Source organism: Thamnophis sirtalis, unplaced genomic scaffold (genome assembly GCF_051295495.1).
Source record: "Thamnophis sirtalis isolate CommonGarterSnake01/CBP01778 unplaced genomic scaffold, rThaSir2_p1.2 scaffold_2, whole genome shotgun sequence".
NCBI classification, from domain to species: Eukaryota; Metazoa; Chordata; class Lepidosauria; order Squamata; family Natricidae; genus Thamnophis; species Thamnophis sirtalis.
Genome location: NW_028261382.1, coordinates 128,435,282 through 128,460,054, shown reverse-complemented (window position 1 = coordinate 128,460,054; position 24,773 = coordinate 128,435,282). Strand labels below are relative to the sequence as shown.

Sequence of the window (24,773 nt, the reverse complement as noted above, 5' to 3'; positions counted from 1 at the left end):
ATTCCCCTCTTCCAATGGTCCAGATTTCACAATCATACAGTACATTATTTTTGAAGGAAAATGGTTTATGCTGACATCTGTTATCATATATATACTGTATATTATATTATTATAATATGTTATAATAATATTAATTATTATAAAATTATATATAGCTATCTCTATGCTGTCTGATATAACTAGGATAATGATTAGTTCACTGGATTTTTTATTTATTTTTATTTTATTTATTTATTTGGTTTGTCACTCATGTACAAGATAACAAGAATAAGAATAAACATGAATAAGAACACAGGAAATGGGGACATTAGGTCAGAGACATTAGGCACACTGGTGCATTTATGCACACTCCTACTGTCCTCTTAGGAATGGGGTGAGGTCAACAGTAGACAGTTTAAGGTTAAAGTTATGGGAGTTTGAGGATGTAACAACAAAGTCAGATAGTGCATTTGAGGTATTCACCACTCTGTTGCTGAAGTCGTATTTTCTGCAATCGAGTTTGGTGCGGTTTACCTTGAGTTTGTATCTATTGTGTGCTTGTAGATTATTGCAGTTGAAGTTGAAGTAGTCATTGATAGGTAGGGCATTGTAGCAGATAATTTTGTGTACTACACTTAGGTCAGACCATACGCAGTGTAGTTCTAGGTTGTCCAAGCCCAAAAGTTCAAGCCTGGTGGCATAAGGTATTCTGTTACGAGTAGAGGAGTGGTGTACCCTTCTTGTGAAATAGCTTTGGACTCACACAATTGTTTTAATGTCTGATATACAGTGCAGATTCCAGACAGATGAGCTGTATTTGAGGATTGGTCTAACAAAGGTTTTGTATGCCTTAGTTTGCAGTTCAATATTACTGGAGAAAAAGCTTCACAAGATTAAGTTAACAACCTAAGTAAGAACCACCTCAAAATCTCCTGGCTTGAGTGAGTTTCCCCTAGATTGAACTAGACTGTTAGTTTCACCTAAGTGAATTGGAATTTGGATAAGGCAATTATATAAAATGCTGGGCTGTTAATTGTTGAAGATGTTCTCTTTGCAAAGTTTCTTTAATCATAGTGCTGGTTTTGTTTAATGTGTATCATTCCTAAAGAACACTCAGAGTAAGGAAAAATAAGGCCTCAAAGAAACAGTGTATCCATATATTCCTCAATGAAAGCCTAGAAAGAATGGATATTTGTATAGTGACTTCAGGGGGATATTAGTAGACCAAAGGACATATCCTGCTGGACTGTGTTAGGTCTTTGACACCAATGTTCCTTATCTTCTGTTTTATGGCCTATCTGAACAAAGAGGCAGTTTTTCAAATACTGAAGTACTTAGATGGTAGCAACTAGTTTGAATATTTTCTCAAAGTAATGATGAAGAATATGTGAATAACTCAACTTCATTTTTACATGTTTCTGGATTTTTATTGTTATTAAGATAAAGTTCCTGATATATGTACAGCATTCTGGAACTAGAGACATCCTAAGAGCTCTTTCATTGTGAAATGAAATTTAATTTAAAAGATATCTTTCCTAGTCCCCATTCCCCTTTCCAATTCTGATTCAACATAAAAGAGAATATATAATATCTGAAAAGCTACACATAGAAAATACACCGTTCTTTATATAATTATCAGATAGGAAGAATGTCTTCCTCAAAATATTTATTACTAAAGATTATCATCAACATTTGGATGTGTTCTACTATTATATGAAAATCATGGTGTTAGGTCAATGTAGAATTCCCAATGAAGTTATTTCTTACAAAAAAAATGTACTTGAGCCTCAATGTCACCTTAGGATTTACAGTACTGTAAGTGTTTTATTGTCAGTTGCCAATAAATTCGGGTTAAATAATGAGTTCCTAACCATTTTGCATCAATGAACAGTCACAAAGGAACATATAATGGCAACATTACATTTGGAAAGCATCTGCATTTATTATTGCTATTTTTTTCCAGCCATGGAAAAATGTTAGGTGCCAACTCAAGCTGAGCAATCCAGCTGGTGTAGAAAAATCAGATTCGTAGCTTCTCTGACTTCAATAGAGCTTTGCTCTTATATTTGTACATCAAATAAAAGTCTGCAATGACTTTACACTACTCCTGTTCCATGGAGCCTGTGTTCTTCACAGGTGTGCAGTCTGCCTAATGTTCTGTGGCTTCTTCCCCTTGGTTTCCATGTAGACTTCTGTAATGAACAGTATAGTGCTTGTCTCCCTGTTTTCATTATAGCCAATATGTGATTTATTTCATGTAGTAATTTCACTAAGCCACTTTTGTGTCAAAAAGCAATCCTTTCTTCCCACTTGATTTAGTTAAGGTTGATACAAAGAGCAATGGACAAAGAGGAATTTTATGATGTTTTGATTTTGGCTTGGCCCTGAAACCAGAAACCACTTTTTCTTCCAGAAGATTTATTCTGGAGAATTTAAGGACTACTCTTGGTACTACCAAATCATCTTGGTTCAGAGGAGAAAATAATCTTTCACTCTTCCCCAAATGTTCTGCCTCCAGAATGGAACAGTTATTAAATATAATCAAACAGTAAGAAACACATTTAATTGGCAAAAACAGAATAAAAGGCAATAGCAGGGAGAGAGATACATGAGCAATAGGCAACAATTTACATTACCTATATCACATTAACTATATATTGTGACTATATATATCTGTATGAAAAGGCATAGGATTTTCTAGAACCACTGGAAACAAAACTCTGGCTATTTAACATGACAGCCCTGATTCTTTCCTTTGTTCTGTATCACCACAGCAGCAATTTCATAAATGGGAAAGATATATCCAACACTGACTAGCAAACGTGTATTCTAAGTAACTGTATAGAGAATGCATTCCAGACATATTGAAGAATTTGCAGTATGTTTCTATCAATAGTACAGAAATGGGGGAAATAACAGTAATCTTGGACTAGGGACAATTTTATATACTTCACTCTTATTTCATTTTGGTAGTATTCACATCATTCCATATGTACATGTTCTCATGAGCTTAACAAACATAGTACAATATATCTGTTCCACTCACTTGTTTCAAATTATGGTGGGAAACCTCTTCACACACACACACACACACACACACACACACACAGACACACACACACACAGACACACACACACACAGAGAGAGAGAGAGAGAGAGAGAGAGAGAGAGAGAGAGAGAGAGAGAGAGAGAGAGAAATAATTTATTGTTATTATTATTGTTGCAGTGTTTATGGAAGAAGGAGAAATAAGCAAATATGTAGGATTCATTAAATCTGGATACAGCGATGCTTACCGAATAATTCCAGCTCTTGTAAAGCGACCTTTGGGGAAAATGGTAAGGAACAAGATTTTCCTCTAGGAAATTATTCATTTGACCACATTGGAATGGGGAATTTATGAATAAGCTTTTCAGTAGGGATATTTTTTATGAATAAAAAAATATGGTGGTATTGTGAAATTATGGATTGAATAGTATAGGTGTTACATATTTAAAAATGAAAATCTTAAAGAAGAAATAAATAACACCTTATTGAAGTACTAATTTGTATGAACCAAGTTCATTATAGCTTTGTTATACAGATCTCTCACACATGGACATTTAGCATTGTGGGAAAAAAATGTTTTTAGAATACTGCTTAAAAGTGTGAAACTAAATTTCATTGACAAAAAATATTCAGGAACAAGGTGTTAATGCAGTTGTGACGTTACTTCTCACAAAATAAAGCCCAGATATATAATAATATTATTCTGATAAGAGAATAGAAATTGACCTACTAGTTATGATAGATATATTAATATGTTCTCTGAGCTTTATCTCTCTAAAGGATTTTGGGACCCCCATTTGGTGATTATGTGAATATTAGACTGTGCTAAACATATGGAACTCAAGCTTTACCTTACTAAGCACAATACAATCAGCTTGATTTATCATTATCTGTAAAATAAATTGTGTGTCTCTCAAAAAACTATTCAACCCAGACCTTGCCTCCTGGTATTTCAGAATTAGGGTGCTTAATCAAGGACAGAGAGAAGGGAGGTGTGTACAGTTTTCCAATTGTCAGCAACAGTTTAGTTCAATATCTGGTATACTTATATGCCAAAGAGAAAAGGCTTGAATTCTTCAATATGAAGAGAGTATTGGATGGACTTTAACTGTATGGACAATAATGAACAAGATAGTAGCCTTTAATTCTCCTTGCTCATCTTTCCATTCTCATATCATTTCAAATTTTGGCAGCTGCCAAAAAAGACAATGCAGTCCTAGGCTGCATTAACAGAAGGACAGAGTCAAGATCACATCATGTGTTAGTACCTTTATAATATATAGTTTATAATGCCTTAGTAAGACCACACTTTGACTATTGCATCCAGTTTGGTCACCACAACTATAAAAGATGTCAAGACTCTAGAAAGAGTGCAGAGAAGAGCATAAATATGATGAGGGGACTGAAAGCTAAAACATATGAAGAATGGTTGCAAGAATTGTTTAATGAAAAGAAGAACTAGGGGTGGCATTATAGGGTATTATTATATCTAAGGGGCTGCCACAAAGAAGAGGGAGGTCAATCTGTTCTTCAAAGCACCTGGAGAAGGGCAAGAAGCAATGGATGGAATCTAGTCAAGGAAGGAATCAACCTAGAACCAAGCATAAATTTTCTGACAGTGAATACAATTAATCAGTGGAACAATGTGCCTTGAGAATTTGTTAGTGCTCCAACATTGGTGGTTTTTAAGAAGAGATTGAATGACCATTTGTCTAAAATGGTATAGGGTTTCCTGCTTGAGTAGGGAGTTTGAGTAGAAGATCTCTAAGGTTCCTTCCAACTCTATTATTCTGTTGATTTTTAACCTTACACATGAATCAAAATTGGATGTCTACACATAGGCATATATCTATGGCAATGAACTCATGCTCCTAACCACTTTCATGCTCTGAATGAAACTTGGATTTATAACATTTTTATTTTATTTACATGCGAAATAACACTAACCTGAACATTGTAATGATTGATTGTGTCTGCAGTTTACATGCATATTTTGTCAATTATTCCTATCTGTCTTCCAAAGCTTTTCCATTTTTAGACATGAACCAATAAAAAATTACTTGGATTTAAATTTTTAAACAGATTAAGCAAATGAGGCAAGTTTTCATTGGCCAGTTACATCGATACCAATCCTTTGGAGAAACGAGTGTTCTTCTTCAGACACCATCTACATATACACTGAAAGCAGCAACTCCTGTTGAACTGGGAGTTATTAATGCTACAGATGTGCTTGGTAAATATCATCATTCCCCTCCCTTCTCTCCCCTCCCCTCCCCCTCCCCTTCCTTTCCCTCCCCTTCCTTCTCCCCCCTCTCCTCTCCTCCCATTATTCTCATTTTGGTGAATATTTCATGTATAAAACTGTCTTTTCTAATTGAAAATCAGTCAACACCATATTACAGCATAGAACAGAGATATACCCTTCAGTGGATTTAAATATTACTTCAAAATGGTCCCATGGTCTAATGTTGAAATTCTTGTTCAGACTAATTGTAAGTCATGGAAAAAACCATATGAGAGGCACCTATCACTCTGTTCCCACCACCTACTATGCTGGATAATTTTCTAGCAAAAGAATATCATAACATTGGTTTTGGGAGAACTTCAGAAATTGTTTTTGCAACATGAAGTGGATATGTTTGCTCACACATGCAGAAACATTTCAGAGCAGTTTCCAAGGCAGCTCCATATGTCCAGAAAAAGGTGATTTGAAGTGAAGCTTTTTGTGTGTGTTTCTCTGTCTGTTAGGTATCTCGTTTGAATCATTTACTCAAGCCTAATAATGTGTCATTTCCCAATACATATATTTTTCATTTGCATCAACCACTACATTTGTAGAAAACATTTTTTTTTCTTGGACTCATTTAATTTTTTTACATTATAATAATATACATTATTGTATATTTTATTTTGTACCTGAACCTGATCTTTCTCCAATATAGCCTCAATAGTGAAGACAGAAATAGAGTCATTGCTGTCATTACATATTGTTCATGTGGAAGATCCAAGATTGAATTAGGATTAATTGACCCTTGGAGTCATCCCTAGAGTTACATCAAAGTAAAGTAGTATTCCATCCAACATGCTGCCAATGGTATCGTTGTTTATCACAAATGATGATGCCATTGCAGATGTACAATTTTACATCCTTTTTCATTTTGCAGGAACTATTCTCCTACCATCTTTTACTGATCTGAGCTCAATATTATTTGACCTTTCTCCATTATAATGGACTAGGTGCAGCATTATTCAGTGTCTGGTATCCCTGAGTAAGGGTGGAAAATGCTTATAGTAAGTATGCACAATGCACACTTTACTACTAAGCAATGGTATATGCATTGCTTAGTAGTAGAGCAATGGTGGAATATGACTTTTTAATTGTGAACAGTGAGCTGTGATTTTTGAACTACCACTTATATCGGTTCTCCAGGGCATAACCAAAAGATTAGAAAGCCTGCCTTGGCCATGCATTCTAAATCCAGGTATTTTTTTTTTTTTTTTTTTTTAGTATTTTATTAAGGATTTATATGCCGCCCTTTTCCCTGAGGGGACTCAGGGCGGCTTACAACAATGAAGGGAAGGGAGTGCAAGACAAGACTTGAAAAAAAGAATCGTGATTAAAAGAAATTAAACCATAAAAATACAACATTCACTCAACATTCGGGCGGGGTGAGAAATAATCCTATCCCCAGGCCTGACGGGATAGCCAGATCTTGAGGGCTGTGCGGAAGGCCTGGACTGTGGTGAGGGTACGGATCTCCACGGGGAGGTTGTTCCATAATGTCGGAGCTGCAACAGAGAAGGCTCTCCTCCGCGTAGTCGCCAGTCGGCACTGACTGGCGGATGGAATTCGGAGGAGGCCTACTCTGTGCGATCTGATGGGACGCAGGGAGGTGATTGGCAGGAGGCGGTCTCTCAAATAGTCAGATCCACTACCATGGAGCGCTTTATAGGTAGTAAGTAAGACCTTGAAGTGAAGGTATCTCTTCCATTCAAAAATACAACTCATAAGGCCATTAAAGCTAGAAATGAAGTAATGTTAGTTGGTTTCATACTCTCATGTAGTTGTTTCATAATGCTTGTAATCAGCAGTGCTTTGAGCCTTGCAATAATAACATTTTATATCATTTGAGTTGCTTGTTAATCTTTGGGGTCTTCGCTAAAATTGAGTGCAGATGATTACATTCTCGTCTTAGTTCCATTTACTGATTGAATTGGAAGCAGTTTTCTTCAGTTATTTTCTTAAACTTATTGTAAGCTGATTTAGTTCCAAGGCTGCTCTTTAGATATAGCTGTGTTGATAAAGCTCTGAACTCTCCTATGAGGGCAACTCAAATGAGTTTCTCAACTATGGGGGAATATATGAAGGCTCAAGTTCAAAGCAACACAAAACCAAGTCGAGCCAACTCTTTTTTGAACATAAATAGAAATTGTTAACTTTGTCTCCCTTTCTTGTTTCAAGAATACTGAAATATTCAATCCTTCAAATTTCCCCAAAAATGTTGGAAACACTTGTGCAGAAACCCAAGTACATATTGACTACTAACATTTTAAAACCATGCCATTATTATTAAGGATAGATCTGCATGTATCATTGCTTGAAATCTAATGTGGTTGCCTTATTTATGCATCTATGGGAGAATCCAGAAAGGAGAAATCAATAAAATTAGTCCGACTTTTATTACATTTTTTAAAAATATGTAGAATTCAAATATTGTCAATTATTCCTAGAAAGGAAGAAAGGAGCATATTCCTCTTAAATTGGAATTTTCTCTGCATCATTTCACTTAGATGGCACAATTCTTTTTATTTTCCTGCATGGAAATTCAATTTCAATTTCTTTTCCAACAAATGGTGGAAAAATAATAATGTAAAAGGCTTTTGTGGAAACATCCAAACTCCATTGGACTCAGATGGAGAATCACTTGAGAAACACATGCATGATTAGATGATGCCAGGAAATAGCTTTAGAGTTCCTTAGTAATGTGTTTCTCAGTGCAATTTCTCCTGGAAATGGTCTATTTCCCCATTTCTGCCATAATGGTGTACTATATTTTTTTAGGAATGTCCATTTGAAAGGTCTGTAAAAGGAGCAGTAAATTGGCCCACCAGAATCTCAAATATGGTTTTTCCAAGACGTGTTCCTCTTATTCTATTTTTCTTTATCCTTGATTTCACACAGATGTATTTTTAAAACATGGCAGATTACTTGGTTGATAAGAAAAAAAATAAGGATAGCTAAGATGCAACTAGTAAGATTCAAATCAGTTTGAACTGAACAAGAGTTTTCATGGAATTCTCTTTCTTAAATCACCATACATAAGCATTTGACTAGCGGTTGAGTGACAATGATTGGCCCAAGACCCTTTGAAGGAATATACTGTATTTCATGTTACAGTGATGCTATTTTTTCTAGTTATCAAGTACATATTTTGCTGCTGCCCTACAGTTGTTCTCTGCACATTGACTCCATACAAAATGAAATCTTTAAAACTATTTTAGCAACCGAGAAGTTGAATAACTGCTACAGAAAATAAAATTAAATGAAGAGGGGAAAATCAGGAAAACTTATTTTAAAAGTTGACTATATAAATGGAAAGTGACATAACTTGTATGATAGATGAACCTGGCAGATAGAGTTTTAAAGAACAACTGTGTACTCAGATGGCTTTTTCACAATAACATTTCACAATGTTTTATTTTGTTTTTTAGATAGTAGAAATGATTGTAGAAAAAGACGAAACTCCTAAATAGCTATTCCCTAGGAAATAAAATGTTCTTACTGTGAAAAAAAATTACCAAGCTGTCTAACACAATACTGTGTTTGATAGTTTCTAGAATATATACTGTATATATTTTCTATTTAACTGTACATATTACAATTAGCACAGCTTTTCTTCATATTTTATTCAAAAGACGTCCCATGTAAATGTTCAGTGTATGATGTAATAGAGCAATTTATAGCATTATTAAGTTAATCACAATATTACAAAAACATTATTCTAAATTTTTATTCCAAATCCTAATATTTTTAATTCCTTTTGTAAAGAAAAAATGCCTGGAAAATTGTTATGATATGAAAGATTGCACCTTCAGTTTGTTTTATTATAGGTTGTTTTCAGTTCCCATCAAATTCAAAAATATTTATAGAAACCCTGTTTGTTAGACCTGACCTAACCTAACCATACCACAAACAGCTGGTTTTTTTTTATCAGCAGTTAACAAAAATATAGCAAAAATCTCAGCACATTTAAAGAAGATGAATCTGGAGAAAACAAAGTTTTAAGCAATTGCTCATTTAAGAGGTAATTTTGCTTTCAATGCGGTTGCCATAGCTTCAGTACATTGATTTGTAGTTGCTAGCGCAGCAAACTGAGGTTGACGAAGGAAGTCAAATTGTGAAGAAAAGGGTGAACAATGAAATATCAAAGATTTTTATAAGCAGGCATCGCGATTTATTTAGATGTTCTATTTCCATATTGCATAGATACAAACACTTAATAAGATGAAAATAATAAATGGATAAGGCAAACTATCAAAACTCTTAGCTCTTTTTCTTTTTTCTTTTCCAGCTTGTAGGCACTGATTTTGAGGGTCAGTTTCTAGCAAAGAGATATTTCTATCTAGCACAGTTGTTAATGGTCAGTAAAGACTTATTTAGTTTATTAAATGCCTCCTGAAAGCAGAACTTCGAGAGAAGGAGTTTTGCCTGGAATTGGGGGGGGGGGGGGAGAGATATGGCAGAATATTGATCTGTGGAACCTATGTTGCAAGGAAATATTTTGTATTCTTTCCTTCTCTTTTTCATGCTCTTTTGAATTCTCTTCCTCAAAGTTGGTGGATCCAAAGGTGGATTTGCTAGCAATTTGCTAGCCAAGGTGGTGCAGTAGTTAGAGTGCAGTACTGCAGGCTACTTCAGCTGACTGCTAGCTGCAGTTCAGCAGTTCAAATCTCACCAGCTCAAGGTTGACTCAACCTTTCATCCTTCTGAGGTTGGTAAATGAGGATCCAGATTGTTGGGGGCAATATGCTACTTCTGTAAATCACTTAGAGAGGGCTGTCAAAGCACTATGAAGCAGTATATAAGTCTAAGTGCTACTGCTATTGCTATAGTGGACATCATTTAACAAGTGCAAGGAACACAACATAATGATGGCAGCCTGTATTGTCAGAGTCTGGCAGTGCTATTGATAGGCAAGGAAAAATACATCATACATGCAAGAGAAAAAAAAACAGGATTTAGGCATCTAGCTGAGCAAGTTAATCACAGTAATGATTGGAATAATTGTACAGCAACTACAAAGAAGGGAAGCAGCCAAAAATCTTTGGAGCATTTGATTGCTTTTTGCCCAAGAGTTCTATATGAGAGAACAGAGAATTCCAGAACCTATTAGATTTTACTCAGAATTTATGGGACAAACCTCTCTGGTATACCACAGTCTTGAAGCATTACATTTTTGCATCACTCCATTTGATGCAAATTCTAGGAATTAGATGGTAGGTTGTAAGTCACAACATTATGCTGAACAATAAAGCGGTGTATCATGCAAGTGCAGTTACGCCGTCCTTTAACCCACTTGATGGTTCCAAATAAAATATAAGATTGTTTCTTGGTCAATGTTGAACAAATGTCCAACCACAGCTATTTGGAATGTAAATCACTTAGAGAGGGATTCAACTCAGACAGTCTTGGGCTAATACTGGCATACATATATTCAACAGGGCAACACATATATATATAAAGGGTAGAGTTGTTCCATTACAATAGAGCTGGAAGGAAGTCTACTAGTCCAACTCTCTGATCAAGCAGGAGACCCTATAACAATTTCAGACAAGTGGTTGTTCAGTCTCTTCTTAAAGACCTTCAGTGATGAAACACCGACAGCATTTGACGGCAAGCTGTTCCACTGGTTAATTTTCCTTACTATTAGGAAGTTTCTCCTTAATTCCAGGTTGCTTCTCACCTTGAGTAGTTTCCATCCATTGTTTCTTGTCCTGCCCTTGTGAAATCCCAATGCATGTTTTATCATTTAATTTATATTTTGACTGCATCATTTCTGTGTTAGAATCAGAAAGAAAAGAACACAAGTGATATAAAAAGCATTCATGGAAAAGGAAAAAATGTCTTTCAAATGCAGCACTATTAAAATATTTGTGTCAGAATGATATAAGCTGTGAAAGTATACATTTCAGGTCATTAGTCTGAAAGAAAGTAGAGAATAACAACACATGATAATAATAAAGCAAAAATGCTTTTTCATTATATCCAAAATGCTACATATTTACCTATTTTGTATGTACATTTTTATGGGTCCCTCAGTTCTTGGAGGTGCTTATGGGGGATTTATGGGCTGTCATTAAGGTGTGGAGCTATGTGGGCTGTCATGATAAAAAATGTTGCATTTATGATTCATCAATATGTGAAATAACTTTGGCTGATCTTCAGCATTTTTGTCTTAGAAACCTAAGTAGATAAGAATAATTCAGAACAGTACCAATAAATAATATAGATAACAACAAAGGATACAAGAAAAGTCAGATTAGAAATTGGAAGAAATTTCAATCTCTAGAGGAGTAAGAGGCAGAATAATCTTCCAGAACTGATAGAGCATCACAGAATCACATTATAGTTTTAGCCTAAATAGGTTTAGAGACAGAATATATAAACTTTGCAATCATGGTTAAGGCACCATAATGGAAACCAAGATTCCAGTTCTGCCTTAGGCTTGAAGCTATTTTGGGCCAGATACCCTCCCAGTCCTATGAAGCAGGCAATGGCAAACCATTACCAAAAACCTTGCCAAAAGACTGCAGGGACTTGCCTAGGCAGTCACCAAGAGTCAACATTCGCTCATTTGCACACATACACACAGGCAAACAAACAGAGTGAAATCTAATAATGCTGATTCCTTGCATATATTAACCTGGTAATTAGGGCTGGCAGATCTGGGCTACAGTGATTGAGACTTTTGCAGATAAAATGTGGCCACCACACTTGGGATTTAAAAAAGAAGCTTAAGAGGTGATCCAGACCCTAGCAATGGGGTCTTTTGATTTTAATAACATTGGACTTCATTCAAAAGCCCATATATGGTTATTTTATTTTCTCAAGAAGCTTTTGAAAGTAGAACAGGGCTTTATTATAAATTCTAAGAATTAAACAAAGAGCTGTATATAAATAGGGAACAAACCTCAATCTCATTGGTACCAATGATTTTACCTAGTCTGGTAATGAAATATCTGCAAACAACCAAGGTTTGATACCACCAAGGACTCCACAGTTGAACCCTGATCTACATATAGTCTCTTCTGTTGGAAACATTTGGTTAACTGTTTAATTTTTTTCCAATATAAGATCTAATGTAAGCTTAAAGAAATGTCTTCAACATAAAATTGAGAAACTTCCTGTTTAGGTGCATAGGGTAAAATATAAACAGAACAAAAAAAAAGTGAAATTCCATCCAAAACAACTCTAATGGTATTCCTGCTGTCAACATTTATTTTACTTCAGCCATATTATTTTGACAATACTCAGCTCTGTTTCTCCCTCCAGCTTTATTACAAAATAAAATTGGATATTTCTTTTTCTTTCTTTGCATTGCAGCTTTAGATCCAGTGATACAGATGCTCCTTCTACAAATAATACAACCATCATTTGAAAATATCACTTTTGTAAGTAAGATACATTTGAAATTTAACAAGAAAGCTAAACAACGTCACACTCCAGAAAATATGTAGATAAATGTTACAGTGTCCAAACTTTTTTTTTATTTAAACATGATTAAGACCACCCAATTCTACAATGGGTACAGTCATAAAATGCAATTTAAATACAAGTTCAACCATGAAAGAATGATCAAATATACAGGAAGGGCCAAGCACTATAATGCAGTGTTTCAATTAAACTCCAAATGTATTAGAAGGTTACCAGTTTCAGTTTGCCAAAGATGCTTTTGGGCACTCATGTAATTGATATAGTAATAGTGAAATGATTCTCCAAATGCCAATCCTTAAGTAAGTTATGTAGCCAAAACAGCACACGTAGAAAAAAGAAAATTTTGATGGATTTCAGTAGGGTTTCCAGATCTGAGCTGCAATACTTCAGAATATGATAAGAAAGCAGCAACATTTCTGAGTTGTTTACGTTTATGCTGCTATATCATGGTCATCTGGAGTTTTGGATCTCAAATGTGGTAGTCCTGATTCCAAGGTTTAAAGAAGTACATAGAAACTTTAGGATGAAAATATGTGGAAGTGAATCCAGCTAGAACCCGAGAACATTAATTTAATTTGAAAAAGAGAGGCAAAGAACAAAAGGGATAAGGAGTAAAATTATATGGCAAACTGGAAGTTCATAAAAGAAAAGAAGGAATGGTGGAGGGAACCTGGAATATTTCCACAAAGTGCCAATGGAATAACATAACAGGCAAGCCAAGGAAGGAAGAAAGACCAGTGAAAATATGCAAGAACAAAAAGATACAACAAATCAATTAAAAAATATATAACAATGTTTGGGGATATATGATTAAGAAAAGGCCAAGAAAGTGGGGGTTATGGTGCTGATTTATGTATAAAACTATACTTGGCTAAGAAAATTGGTAGATGTAGTGTTTCCCAATTTACACTATTAAGTGACAAAGTAATAATATATATAATATAATAAGGAGCATCAAATTAACTGAATACTGAACGTTTGATACCAAGTAAGAGATATTAAGGTTCAAGGTTTATTACACTTGTATGCCACCCTATTCCCGGAGGGACTCAGGGCGGCTAACAAACCAAAAGGGAAGGGAATAATACAGAAAAAAGCAAAAGGCAAGCAAACAAAATATGGAAACAATTTAAAAACAGTCAACAGTCACACAGTTCGAGTGGGGATGGGAACTCATCAGCCACAGGCCTGTCGGAACAGCCAGGTCTTGACAGCTTTGCCGAAAGCCTGAAGCGTGGTGAGGGTCCGGATCTTCATGGGAAGATCGTTCCAGAAGGCCGGAGCAGCCACAGAGAAGGCCCACCTCCGGGTGGTCGACAATCGGCATTGGCCGGCGGATGGAATTTGGAGGAGGCCTAATCTGTGGGATCTAATAGGTCTTTGGGAGGTGATTGGCAGAAGGCAGTCTCTCAAGTACCCAGGTCCAATACCATGTAGGGCTTTATAAGTGACGACTAGCACTTTGAAGCGTATCCGGAGACCGATAGGCAGCCAGTGCAGCTCGCGGAGGATAGGTGTAACCTGGATGTACCGAGGTGCACCCACAATCGCTCACGCGGCTGCATTCTGGACAAGCTGAATGCTCTCTGAATGCTCTTCAAGGGCTGCCCCATGTAGAGCACATTGCAGTAGTCCAGTCTTGAGGTCACAAGGGCATGAGTGACTGTTGCGAGAGCCTCCCGGTTCAGGTAGGGACGCAATTGGTGCACCAGGCGAATCTGGGCAAATGCCCCCCTGGTCACAGCCGACAAATGATGTTCTAAAGTCAGCTGTGGGTCCAGGAGGACTCCCAAATTGCGAACCCTGTCTGAGGGGCGTATAATTTCACCCCCCAGCCTGAGAGATGGAATACATGGCCAATTATTGGGAGGGAAAAACACAAGCCACTCGGTCTTGTTAGGATTGAGTACAAGCCTGTTTACCCCCATCCAGACCCTAACAGCCTCCAGGCACTGACACATCACTGAGTTGGCACGGGGCGGCCAGATACAGCTGTGTATCGTCCGTGTACTGGTGATATTTTATCCCGTGCCGCCGAATGATCTCACCCAGCGGCTTCATGTAGATGTTAAACAGGAGGGGGGACAGGACCGAACCCTGCGGCACCCCATAATTAAGGGGCCTAGGGGTCGACCTCTGCCCTCCGACCAACACCGACTGCGACCTGTCCGAGAGGTAGGAGGAGAACTACTGAAGAACGGTGCTTCCCACCCCCACCTCTCGCAACCGTCACAAAAGGATACCATGGTCGATGGTATCGAAGACCGCTGAGAGGTCAAGGAGCACTAGGACAGAGGCATGACCCCCGTCCCTGGCTCTCCAGAGATCATCGGTCAGTGCAACCAAAACAATTTCCATGCTGTAGCCAGGCCTGAATCCAGACTGAAATGAGTCTAGATAATCGGTTTCATCCAAGGACCGCCGGAGCTGAGAGGCCACCACTTTCTCAACAACCTTCCTGACAAAGGGGAGGTTGGAGACTGGACAATAGTTATTTAGAATGGCTGGATCTAAAGACGGCTTCTTCAGGAGGGGTCTCACCACCACCACCTTTGGGGGGGGGGGAAAGAACCCCTCCCGAAGGGAGGCGGTAACTATTGCCTGGATCCAGCCTCGTGTCACCTCCCTGCTGTTCGCGACCAGCCAGGAAGGGCACGGGTCCAGCACAAACGTGGAGGCACTCACTGCTCCCATGGCCTTGTCCACTTCCTCAGGAGTAACAGGTTGAAAATCAATCCATAGATGGCGCTCAAGACCCTCCCGCGGTACCTCGGCTGGCTCTGCGCAAGGTCTGCCCAAAGCCGAGCAACTTTATCTGCGAGAAATTGGACAAATTCCTCAGCTCTACCTCGTAAAGGGTTGCCCGTATCCCTCCCTTTCAGGAGGGAGCAGGTTATCCTGAACAAGGCAGCTGGGCGCGACACAGCAAAATAAGGAAAGCTAAGGCTCACAATGAAGAAAGGCTTGCCACAAATGTAAAATATAACAAAAAAAAGCTTCTTCCAACATGTTAAAAACAAGAAAAAAGTTAAGGAAACAATTGGTCTATTGCTGGGAGAAAGTGGCATGAAGGTGACAAGCAACAGGGAGAGCAGAACTATTTAACTCATTTTTTGCATCTGTCTTTACACAAAGGGATAAAACAGGGCAACCTATCAACAACAACACCACAAAAATCAGATTAGGAACACAAGTTGAAATGGGGAAGAAAATGGCAAGTGAGCACCTGTCTACTCTAGATGAGTTCAAATCACCAGGACTACGGATTACACCCCTGGGTTCTGAAGGAACTGGCAGACGAGATCTCAAAACCACTGCACTATATCTTTCAGAGATCCTGGTGCACTGGGGAACTACCAGAAGACTGGATAGAGCTGGTGTGGTTCCCATCTTCAAAAAAGGGAAAAAATAGATCTAGGAAATTATAGACCTATCAGCCTGTCCTCAATACCAAGAAAGATTCTGGAAAAGATAATCAAGCAACAAATTAGTGAACACCTAGAAGTAAACAAAGTAATAGCCAAAAGCCAACATGGGTTTGTCAAAAACAGATCATGCCAGACTAATCTTATTGCATTCTTTGACAAAGTGACAAAATTAGTGGACCAGAGGAATGCTGTCAATATATTTTACCTGGACTTCAGTAAGGCATTTGATAAGGTAGACCATAACCTACTACTAGATAAAATAGAAGAATGTGGGTTAGACATCATCACCACCAGATGGATTCGTAACTGGCTGACCAACCACACCCAACGTGTAGTCCTCAATGGAACTGCATCTACATGGAGGGAAGTATGCAGTGGAGTACCCCAAGGCTCTGTTTTAGGCCCAGTACTCTTCAACATCTTCATCAATGATTTGGATGAGGGAATAAATGGGGAACTCATCAAATTTGCAGATGACAAAAATCTGCCAGGAATAGCCAACACTCCAGAAGACAGGCTTAAGATACAGAAGGATCTTGACAAACTTGAATATATACTATTTAATAAAATGAAATTCAATGGTGAAAAGAGTAAGGTTCTACATTTAGGCAAGAAAAACGAAATGTACAGGTACTGTATAGGTGGTACCTTGCTCAATAGTAGTAACTGTGAGAGGGATCTTGGAGTCCTAGTGGATAATCATTTAAATAAGAGTCAGCAGTGTGCAGCATCTGCCAAAAAAGCCAACACAGTTCTAGGCTACATAAACAGAGGGATAGAATCAAGATCACATGAAGTGTTAATACTACTTTATAATGCCTTGATAAGGCCACACTTGGAATACTGCATTCAGTTTTGGTTGCCACGATGTAGAAAAGATGTGGAGACTCTAGAAAGAGTGCAGAGAAGAGCAACAAAGATGATTAGGGGATTGGAGACTAAAACATATGAAGAACGGTTGCAGGAACTGGGTATGTCTAGTTTAATGAAAAGAAGGACTAGGGAAGACATGATAGCAGTGTTCCAATATCTCAGGGGTTGCCATAAAGAAGAGGGAGTCAAACTATTCTCCAAGGCACCAGAGGGTAGAACAAGAAGCAATGGGTGGAAACTAATCAAGGAGAGAAGCAACTTAGAACTGAGGAAAAATTTCCTGAGAGTTAGAACAATTAATCAGTGGAACAGCTTGCCTCCAGAAGTTGTGAATGCCCCAACACTGGAAGTCTTTAAAAAGATGTTGGATAGCCATTTGTCTGAAACGGTATAGGGTTTCCTGCCAAGGCAGGGGGTTGGACTAGAAGAACTCCAAGGTCCCTTCCAACTCTGCTATTGTATTCTATTGTAAATGTAAAATTGTACTAGGTAGACTTTAAATCGTTAAAGAAGAGGTTCTGTTCTTAAATAAAAAAGCTTTTCTTCTGGAAAAAAAAGAAATTGAAACCCTAAACCCGTGATGGTGAACTTATGGCACGTGTGCCAGAAGTGACAGGCAGAGGCCTCTCTGTGGGCATGCATGCTGTTGCCAGATGTTCTTCTGGGTTCCATTGTGCGCATGCGCACCGGACAGCTACTCTGTTCTGGGTTCCAGCACACACATGTGCACTGGCCAGCTGGTGTTCGCATGAAGACCAGCTGGCCAATGTGCATGTGTATGATGGAACCTGGAAGAGCAGCTGGCTGCCAAGCGCATGCACACTGCCCAGCTGCTTTCTTCCAGGTTCCAGCACTCCAGCGCACATGCATGCTCCAGTTTCGGCACTCAGTGCTGAAAAGGTTAACCATCACTGCCTTAAACCAATATAAAAGAAAGTCAACATAATTTTGCTTCAGAAACTAAAATGTTTGAACTGCATTTTATTTAAACCCTCCCGCCCCCCAAGTTCCATGCCATCAAATATTCATATTCTACTTAAATGCTGTATAATTCAATGTGGTATAATAAAATGTAACACTTTTGTAATTAAGCAAGCAATTATTATTTTTTATCATAGTATTTATCATTCCAAACAAGCTTGTAGTTGTAGTCTATGTATTGTGCTCTGCATTCTGGTATTTTGAATGTCTAAAAAAGTCTTATCAAGAATACTCTGGAATTGAAATTGATGAACCCGTTTTTCAACATACGGAAGAGCTGTGATGAATTCAAGGCATTCAGCTGCTGTGTGTAGGATGTGTTTTGGACTTGTCAACTTATGAAGCAGGGTGGAGGATATTTTATTTGGCTTTATGTGAATCTTGACATATCCCAGACTGTAAGACGGATATATTCTTAAAATTATATACACATTTAAAATTGTTGAGGAAAATAAACATAAAGACTCCATTTATTAGTGAACTGAGATCATCAAGTATCTGTAAGTTTATATAAAATGGAACATTTTATTGTATGGTAGCAGTTTTCATGTACTCAAAGATTCTGTGGAAATGTAGAAAAATATCAACTTTTGAGTTAAAAAAATAATATAAAATTATCTTTTAAAACAACTTTATAGGGGTTCTTCATTTTGAAGGAACAGAAATAATATGTATTATTTCAAAGTCAGGTATCGTGATCCTCTCTAGACGCCTTGAACTATAACTGCCCATGACGCTAGCCAGTTGGTCAATGGCCACAATTTGGAAAATAGTAACCCAAAACATCTGGAGGAGATAAAGTTATCTTTCCCCTGCAGTAGCTGTTCTCAAGGTTTCAAGAAAGTACTTTTGGATACTTACTGAATAGTGTTCTCTGGTCTTTCTAAGCAGTCAAAATGAGAATCAACCCAGGGCAAACTTCATTTTTCTCTTCAGATTCTACATTTAAATAGCCTTCTAAAGATATTTGATGATTTTAAATATTGGCTATTTGGCACATGTAGCACCAGTACTCTAGGGATGGGTTCTAACTGGTGTTACTGCTGGTTCGCTTGTATGCACACTTTGCATGCGTGCTGTATGTGTGCTGCACGCTCATGCACACTTCAATAGAAATTGTTCTGTGCATGTGCACACCTCCCAAAAAAAGATGGTGGCGACGGCGACCAGGGAACCGGTTTGGGGCTGTGGCCAGCCTGGGTTGTTGCCGGTTCTGCGACCCAGGCCGGCATACCACTACCAGTTATACGGTGCCCATCTCTGCAGTACTCTATGCATTGCATTGGTGCTTCCAGATGCAATTCAGGGTGTTGATTGACATTTTTAAAGTTCTTCCTGGCTTTGAATGAGGTACCATCTCTCATCAATTCTTTCTACCCACCTGATCTGGTCATGCAGGATGGGCATGTTTCACAACTTGTCAGCTAGGAATGCCAATTGGTAGGACCTAGAAGATGTTCTTCTCTGCCATTGTGACCTACTATAGAGTATTCTCTCTCTGGAGATCAGAATAGCCTCAACCATGCTTGCCATTTGTAAATCCCTAAAGACTAAGTTCTATCAGGATCTAGGGGTCCAAATATATCCAAGGACACATTTCATAGTTATATTGGCAATGGAATATATTTTTGGAATATATTTTTTCAGCTCCTGTGGGTTTTTGTTTTTGTTTTAGTTTGTATTATTGTAGTTGTATTTCTTTAAGAGCCAAGGTGGCGCAGTGGTTAAATGCAGCACTGCAGGCTACTGCTAGATCAGCAGGTCAGCGGTTCAAATCTCACCGGCTCAGGGTTGACTCAGCCTTCCATCCTTCCGAGGTGGGTAAAATGAGGACCCAGATTGTTGGGGGCAATATGCTGACTCTCTGTAAACCGCTTAGAGAGGCCTGAAAGGCCTATGAAGCGGTATATAAGTCTACTGCTATTTTAATGTTGTTCACCACCCAGAATCTCTTGTTGAGATTGGTGGCCATAACATTGAATAAATAAATAAATTTCAGTCTGTATACTGTTGTACAAACTGGGTTTATATATCCTTCAGTAAAGTACTGTTTTAAAATAAACATCTTTGCACTTCTCCAAATTTCTCAGCTCTAAAAATGTAATAAAAGCTGTTTACATTTTCTCCCAAGATGCACATATTTGATTAGCTATGGATACTTTGAAAAATATAGATACTTTAACTATGCTTGAGCTATAAATAACTGAATGTATGTATGCTGTATGAAACATTATAAAGACAGACACTCATTGATAGAAGAAGAAGCTCTTCTCTTTTGCCTTCTTTCCACACCCTAAAATCAGTTTTTGATTTTGGAATATAGAGTATACTGGAAAAAGGAATGATTGGTCCTCAGAAGAATACAACTAGTTGTATTACATTATATTGTAAAAATAAAGGTATGCAAGCTGCTACTTATAAATGCATATTTTATGAAAAACAATATAACAATAGATATTTAAAATCTTATGTCACTTTAAATTTTTGCTGTTTTCAAAAATTCATCAATTTGTAGGGAAATAAAAGAAGATGGATATATGATCAAATGCATGAGAAACTAACAAGTTTTAGAACCAATGAATTCAGTGATTTCTCAGATGTTAAGCTAGATCACATCTATGGTTCAATAAATCTTCAAGTTTCAATTTCTTGATCTTTCAAATCTTCAGCGATTTCAAATTCAAATTTTTCTTGTTCATTTTTCTCTCTTTCTGGTCTAATTTTTTTTTACTGCACAGTATAAATTTGATTTACATTCTCTCTGAAAAATTAAATATTTTGCTAGTTTAATCTCTGATTAATTTAAAATTTTCTTTACGTGCTTTGCCATAAAGATATATGGGCTTGGGTAGGAAACTATATCACAAAATTTAGAAAGTGTTAACATCAATACATAAATTCTGCTTTGCAGATTGATTTTAGAAATATGAATCAGGTAATTAAGTGTTATATTAAACTCTAATTAATGCTCTTCGTTAGGGAATGCGGTAGCTCAGTGGCTAAGATGCTAGGCTTGTCGATCAGAAAGGTTGGAAGTTTGGTGGTTCAAATCCCTAGCACCACATAATGGAGTGATTGTTACTTGTCCCAGGTTCTGCCAACCTAGCAGTTCAAAAGCATGTAAAAGTGAAAGTAGAAAAATAGGAAACACATTTGGTGGGAAGATAAAAGCGCTCCATGTACCTTCGGTATTTAGTCTTGCTGGCCATATGACCATGGAGATGTCTAAGAAAGAGTAACAGGCCTAAAGTCACCCAGTTAGCTTTCAAAGGTGGGAGTAGAATTTAGTCTCCTGATTCTAGGCTAGCACCTTAACCATTACAACATACTGGCTATCAATCTTGCAGTCTTTTATTATATCTTCTTACCTGAACTATCTTCTCATATTTCTTCCGCTAGGGTAAACTAAAACTAGACATACAGCATTCTTCCTACATCTTGGATACAGATCAGTTTTCTAATCTAGAATTTTCCATATGTTTCATGATAGAGTAGAATGTATATGATGTAAGATCACTCTGGGAATATAATATTGTATCTTGTACTAGAAACAAGATTATAATTCCTTGATCTTATTGTGTATGCCATAAGACCAGCATAAGACAATGTACTTTTCCCTTAAATCATATATTTTCCTCTGTCCTTTGTCTGGTTGCTCTGGAAATATTATTTTAATTGCTAAACTTTTAAATGGTAGATTACATGACTGATTATGAGGGAATGGTCCTTTTTCATGCTCAAGAAGTTTTAAATATAGACTAAATCTATTCTAAGGGAACCCCCTAAATATAGCAATAGTGTATATGAATATTTATAAGTACGCCATGATACACTTTGCAACTAATCATCAAAACTGTTGAATTGGAATTCATTTTCCACCATAATGAGAACTTTCACAGTATTATTCAAAGTGGAAAACCAGAGAAAGTTTGACTTTAATTAAGGTCAAATTAAATGTATTTGCAAATCTCAAAAAGTCTTCCTTATAATTAGCAAATTCTTAAGCACTCTTAAAAGATTGTTGCCTAATATGGGCTGAAGTCTTTTATCCACTTACTTAGAGAAGTAAACCTTATTTAATTGAATGAAGATATATTGAATAAAGTGAATTTATTTCAGGAGCAGCTTGGAAGTTCATGGCTACCATGGCATGATTACCCAGGGCCCAATTTGGAATAGTGGTCACACATTGTCACAGCAGTAGTAATGTGCTCCAAGGAGGGAACCTGCCCTGTCTCATGTGGTCAGAACATGTTCTTGATATTTCCCTATGCTTTCCCCTTCTGCAGGGAGGCAGGACCTATTTGACTGGTCTGCTCTTGTAACCTTTGGACCTGTTGAGGTTCAAAAGGGAGTTGGGCCGGGGGATATTCCTGAGGTTCTGCTGCATGGCCCTGCTGAGGCCCTGGCTTCTACCTGGAATAGGGAGATAGTGAAAGCCTTGGGCAAGGTCTTGCTCATACCATCATGCTCATCGCCTCTCATGTTTACAGAGGAGTTGAGGGAGTTGAAATGGGTCAAGAAACATCTAGAGTGCCATGGAGGAAGCTGAGGGATAAATCTGATTGATCATGAGTTACAGCCACTATTAAGACCTATCATGTTGTGGCAGAAGTGGTGAAATATCAATATTACTATGTGTCTGCAGAGCTCTGTCTGACAGCTATGTTTAGGGTCACCTGTTCCCTTAACAGTAAAGAGAACTCTAAGGTTCATTGTCAGGGTCATACTGAGAAATTTTCAATACCATCTTTGATCTGATGGGCTGCACTGCTCCAGATAGATAGATGCACTGCTTAATCTGGTGTCCTCCTGTCACCTGCTCCTCAAGTATATTCCTTGTAAGCAGTATAGAATAGTGATAGATACATGATAGATAGATAGATAGATAGATAGATAGATAGATAGATAGATAGACAGACAGACAGACAGACAGATAGATATAGATACAAACACAGATGACACTGCTTATGCAAATCCAAATAAAAACAAAACAGATATCTGCCAATACTTACAATAGTTTTATAACTTGCTTTCTATGCTAATGCTAATCCTTTCTGAAGTAAAGATAACAGGTTTTAGAACTTCAGCGTTTTAAAGATTCCCCCCACCCAAGCAAGTTGAAAAAATTATTAGTGCCAGTATGTTTTTGGAATGAGGCTGGGTAGGGTTTTCTTACACAGATAATCCTTGATTTGCAACCACAAGCCCCAAAGTTCTACTGCTAAGCAGAAGAGTTGTTAAGCAAATTTTGCCCTTTTTATGACCTTTCTTGCCAAGTTGTTGAGTGAATGACTGCAGTTGTTAAGTTAGTAATGTTATATAGCATAAGCAAGTCCTCGCACTTGCGAATGACAGCTCGGTAGCAGCCAGGCGCGTCTTAGCCAATCAGACGCGCCTGTTAGTTGCCGAGCTGTCAAGCGCGAGTCTGCTGGAGTATAAAAGGCAGGCTATTTCCAACCACCACCCGATCTACTCCGTAACCACCGATGATACCGGTCTACTGTTCAGACCTCCCGGTCTACTGTTAATACATTCCTGTCTACCGCGCGTCCAGCCCGGTCTACTCTCTGTTACTTGTTACAAAGTTACCGCGCGTCCAGCCCGGTCTACTCTCTGTTACTTGTTACAAAGTTACTGTTGATTAAATGGTTACAGTTACCTGCGTGCCTCCTGCTTCTTCGTGAAGTTACAATAAGTAACACGGTTGTTAATGAATCTTGCTTCCCTATTGACTTTGCTTATCAGAAAGTCACAAAAGGTAATCCTATGACTCCACAACTGCAACCTTCATGGATATAAGTTGCACAGCAGCCAAATGTTGACAGGGATGCTGCAATGGTCACAACAGATATAAGTCCATTTTTCCAATGCCGTTGTAACTTTCAATGGCCACTAAATGATCGGTTGTAAGTCAAGGACTACCTATAATGAATAAAGACCCCTTAAAACATTATTCCTGCAAAATGAAACAGTGTTATTTGTTCTCTTGATGTGAACTACACGGTTCCTAAAATAAACGTGAGCATCGTAGGCAACCAAAAATGAATGGACTCTTGGCGTTAGCTTCCTCTTGGCAGAAAACATGTTCCTTCCTATTTTAATACAATCACAAATGTCACTTGAGTGACAACCCATCACTTTAATTTTAAACAAATTGGCCATAATCCAACCATCTGGCAGAGTGTTGGCTGTTGACATTAATGAGTTTAAGTGTGCTTAACTCTGCGTTGGGTTGTAGTAACTGTTTCAGTGGAACTAACTCCCAAATAAATATCTTAGCACTGGAACTCAACAGGCAGTCCATTACAGTTAGGAAATTCAAATATTAGATTATTTAGTTGAAAGCTGTGAAGGGGGAGGGGAGAAAGCAACAAGGATTAGAAGGAAAAACTGAAGCAAACCACTTTTTCATCCTCTGATGTTGCCATGGTGACAGAAAAGAAAGTTAATAGTCCAGTATTCTAGCCATGGGATAAAATGACCCTTTTTGCTTCTCTTCCTGTTCCCAAGATAGAAGGTACATTTAGAATAAGATGGGAGTACAAGTACACACACTTAACTTTCTTACGCAGGTAAGGTCTTTTAGTATTTCTTGAACAGAAAATAACATTCCTTATTTTAAAAAAAAACAAATAAAGGAAGCATTGATCATCTGCTTCAGCAACTTCAGTATGCATTACTGGATGCTGTACTAGCATCAGGGATAATTGTGGCTACCTATTTGATTTGATTCAAATTTAGAACAAC

At 37.7% G+C, this 24,773-nt stretch overlaps 1 protein-coding gene across 1 annotated transcript in view; it reads left to right on the top strand.

Annotated features, from left to right (window-relative positions):
* CNBD1 (cyclic nucleotide binding domain containing 1) overlaps positions 1–22,575 on the top strand; it is a 109,764-nt gene extending 87,189 nt beyond the window's left edge. Inside the window, exons 8-11 of the mRNA XM_087703571.1 lie at positions 3,207–3,316; positions 5,109–5,259; positions 12,631–12,702; positions 22,313–22,575. Of these exons, the coding sequence (XP_087559697.1) occupies positions 3,207–3,316; positions 5,109–5,259; positions 12,631–12,702; positions 22,313–22,575 (596 nt within the window). The remainder of the gene's footprint in view (positions 1–3,206; positions 3,317–5,108; positions 5,260–12,630; positions 12,703–22,312) is intronic.
* The last annotated feature ends 2,198 nt before the right edge of the window (positions 22,576–24,773 follow it).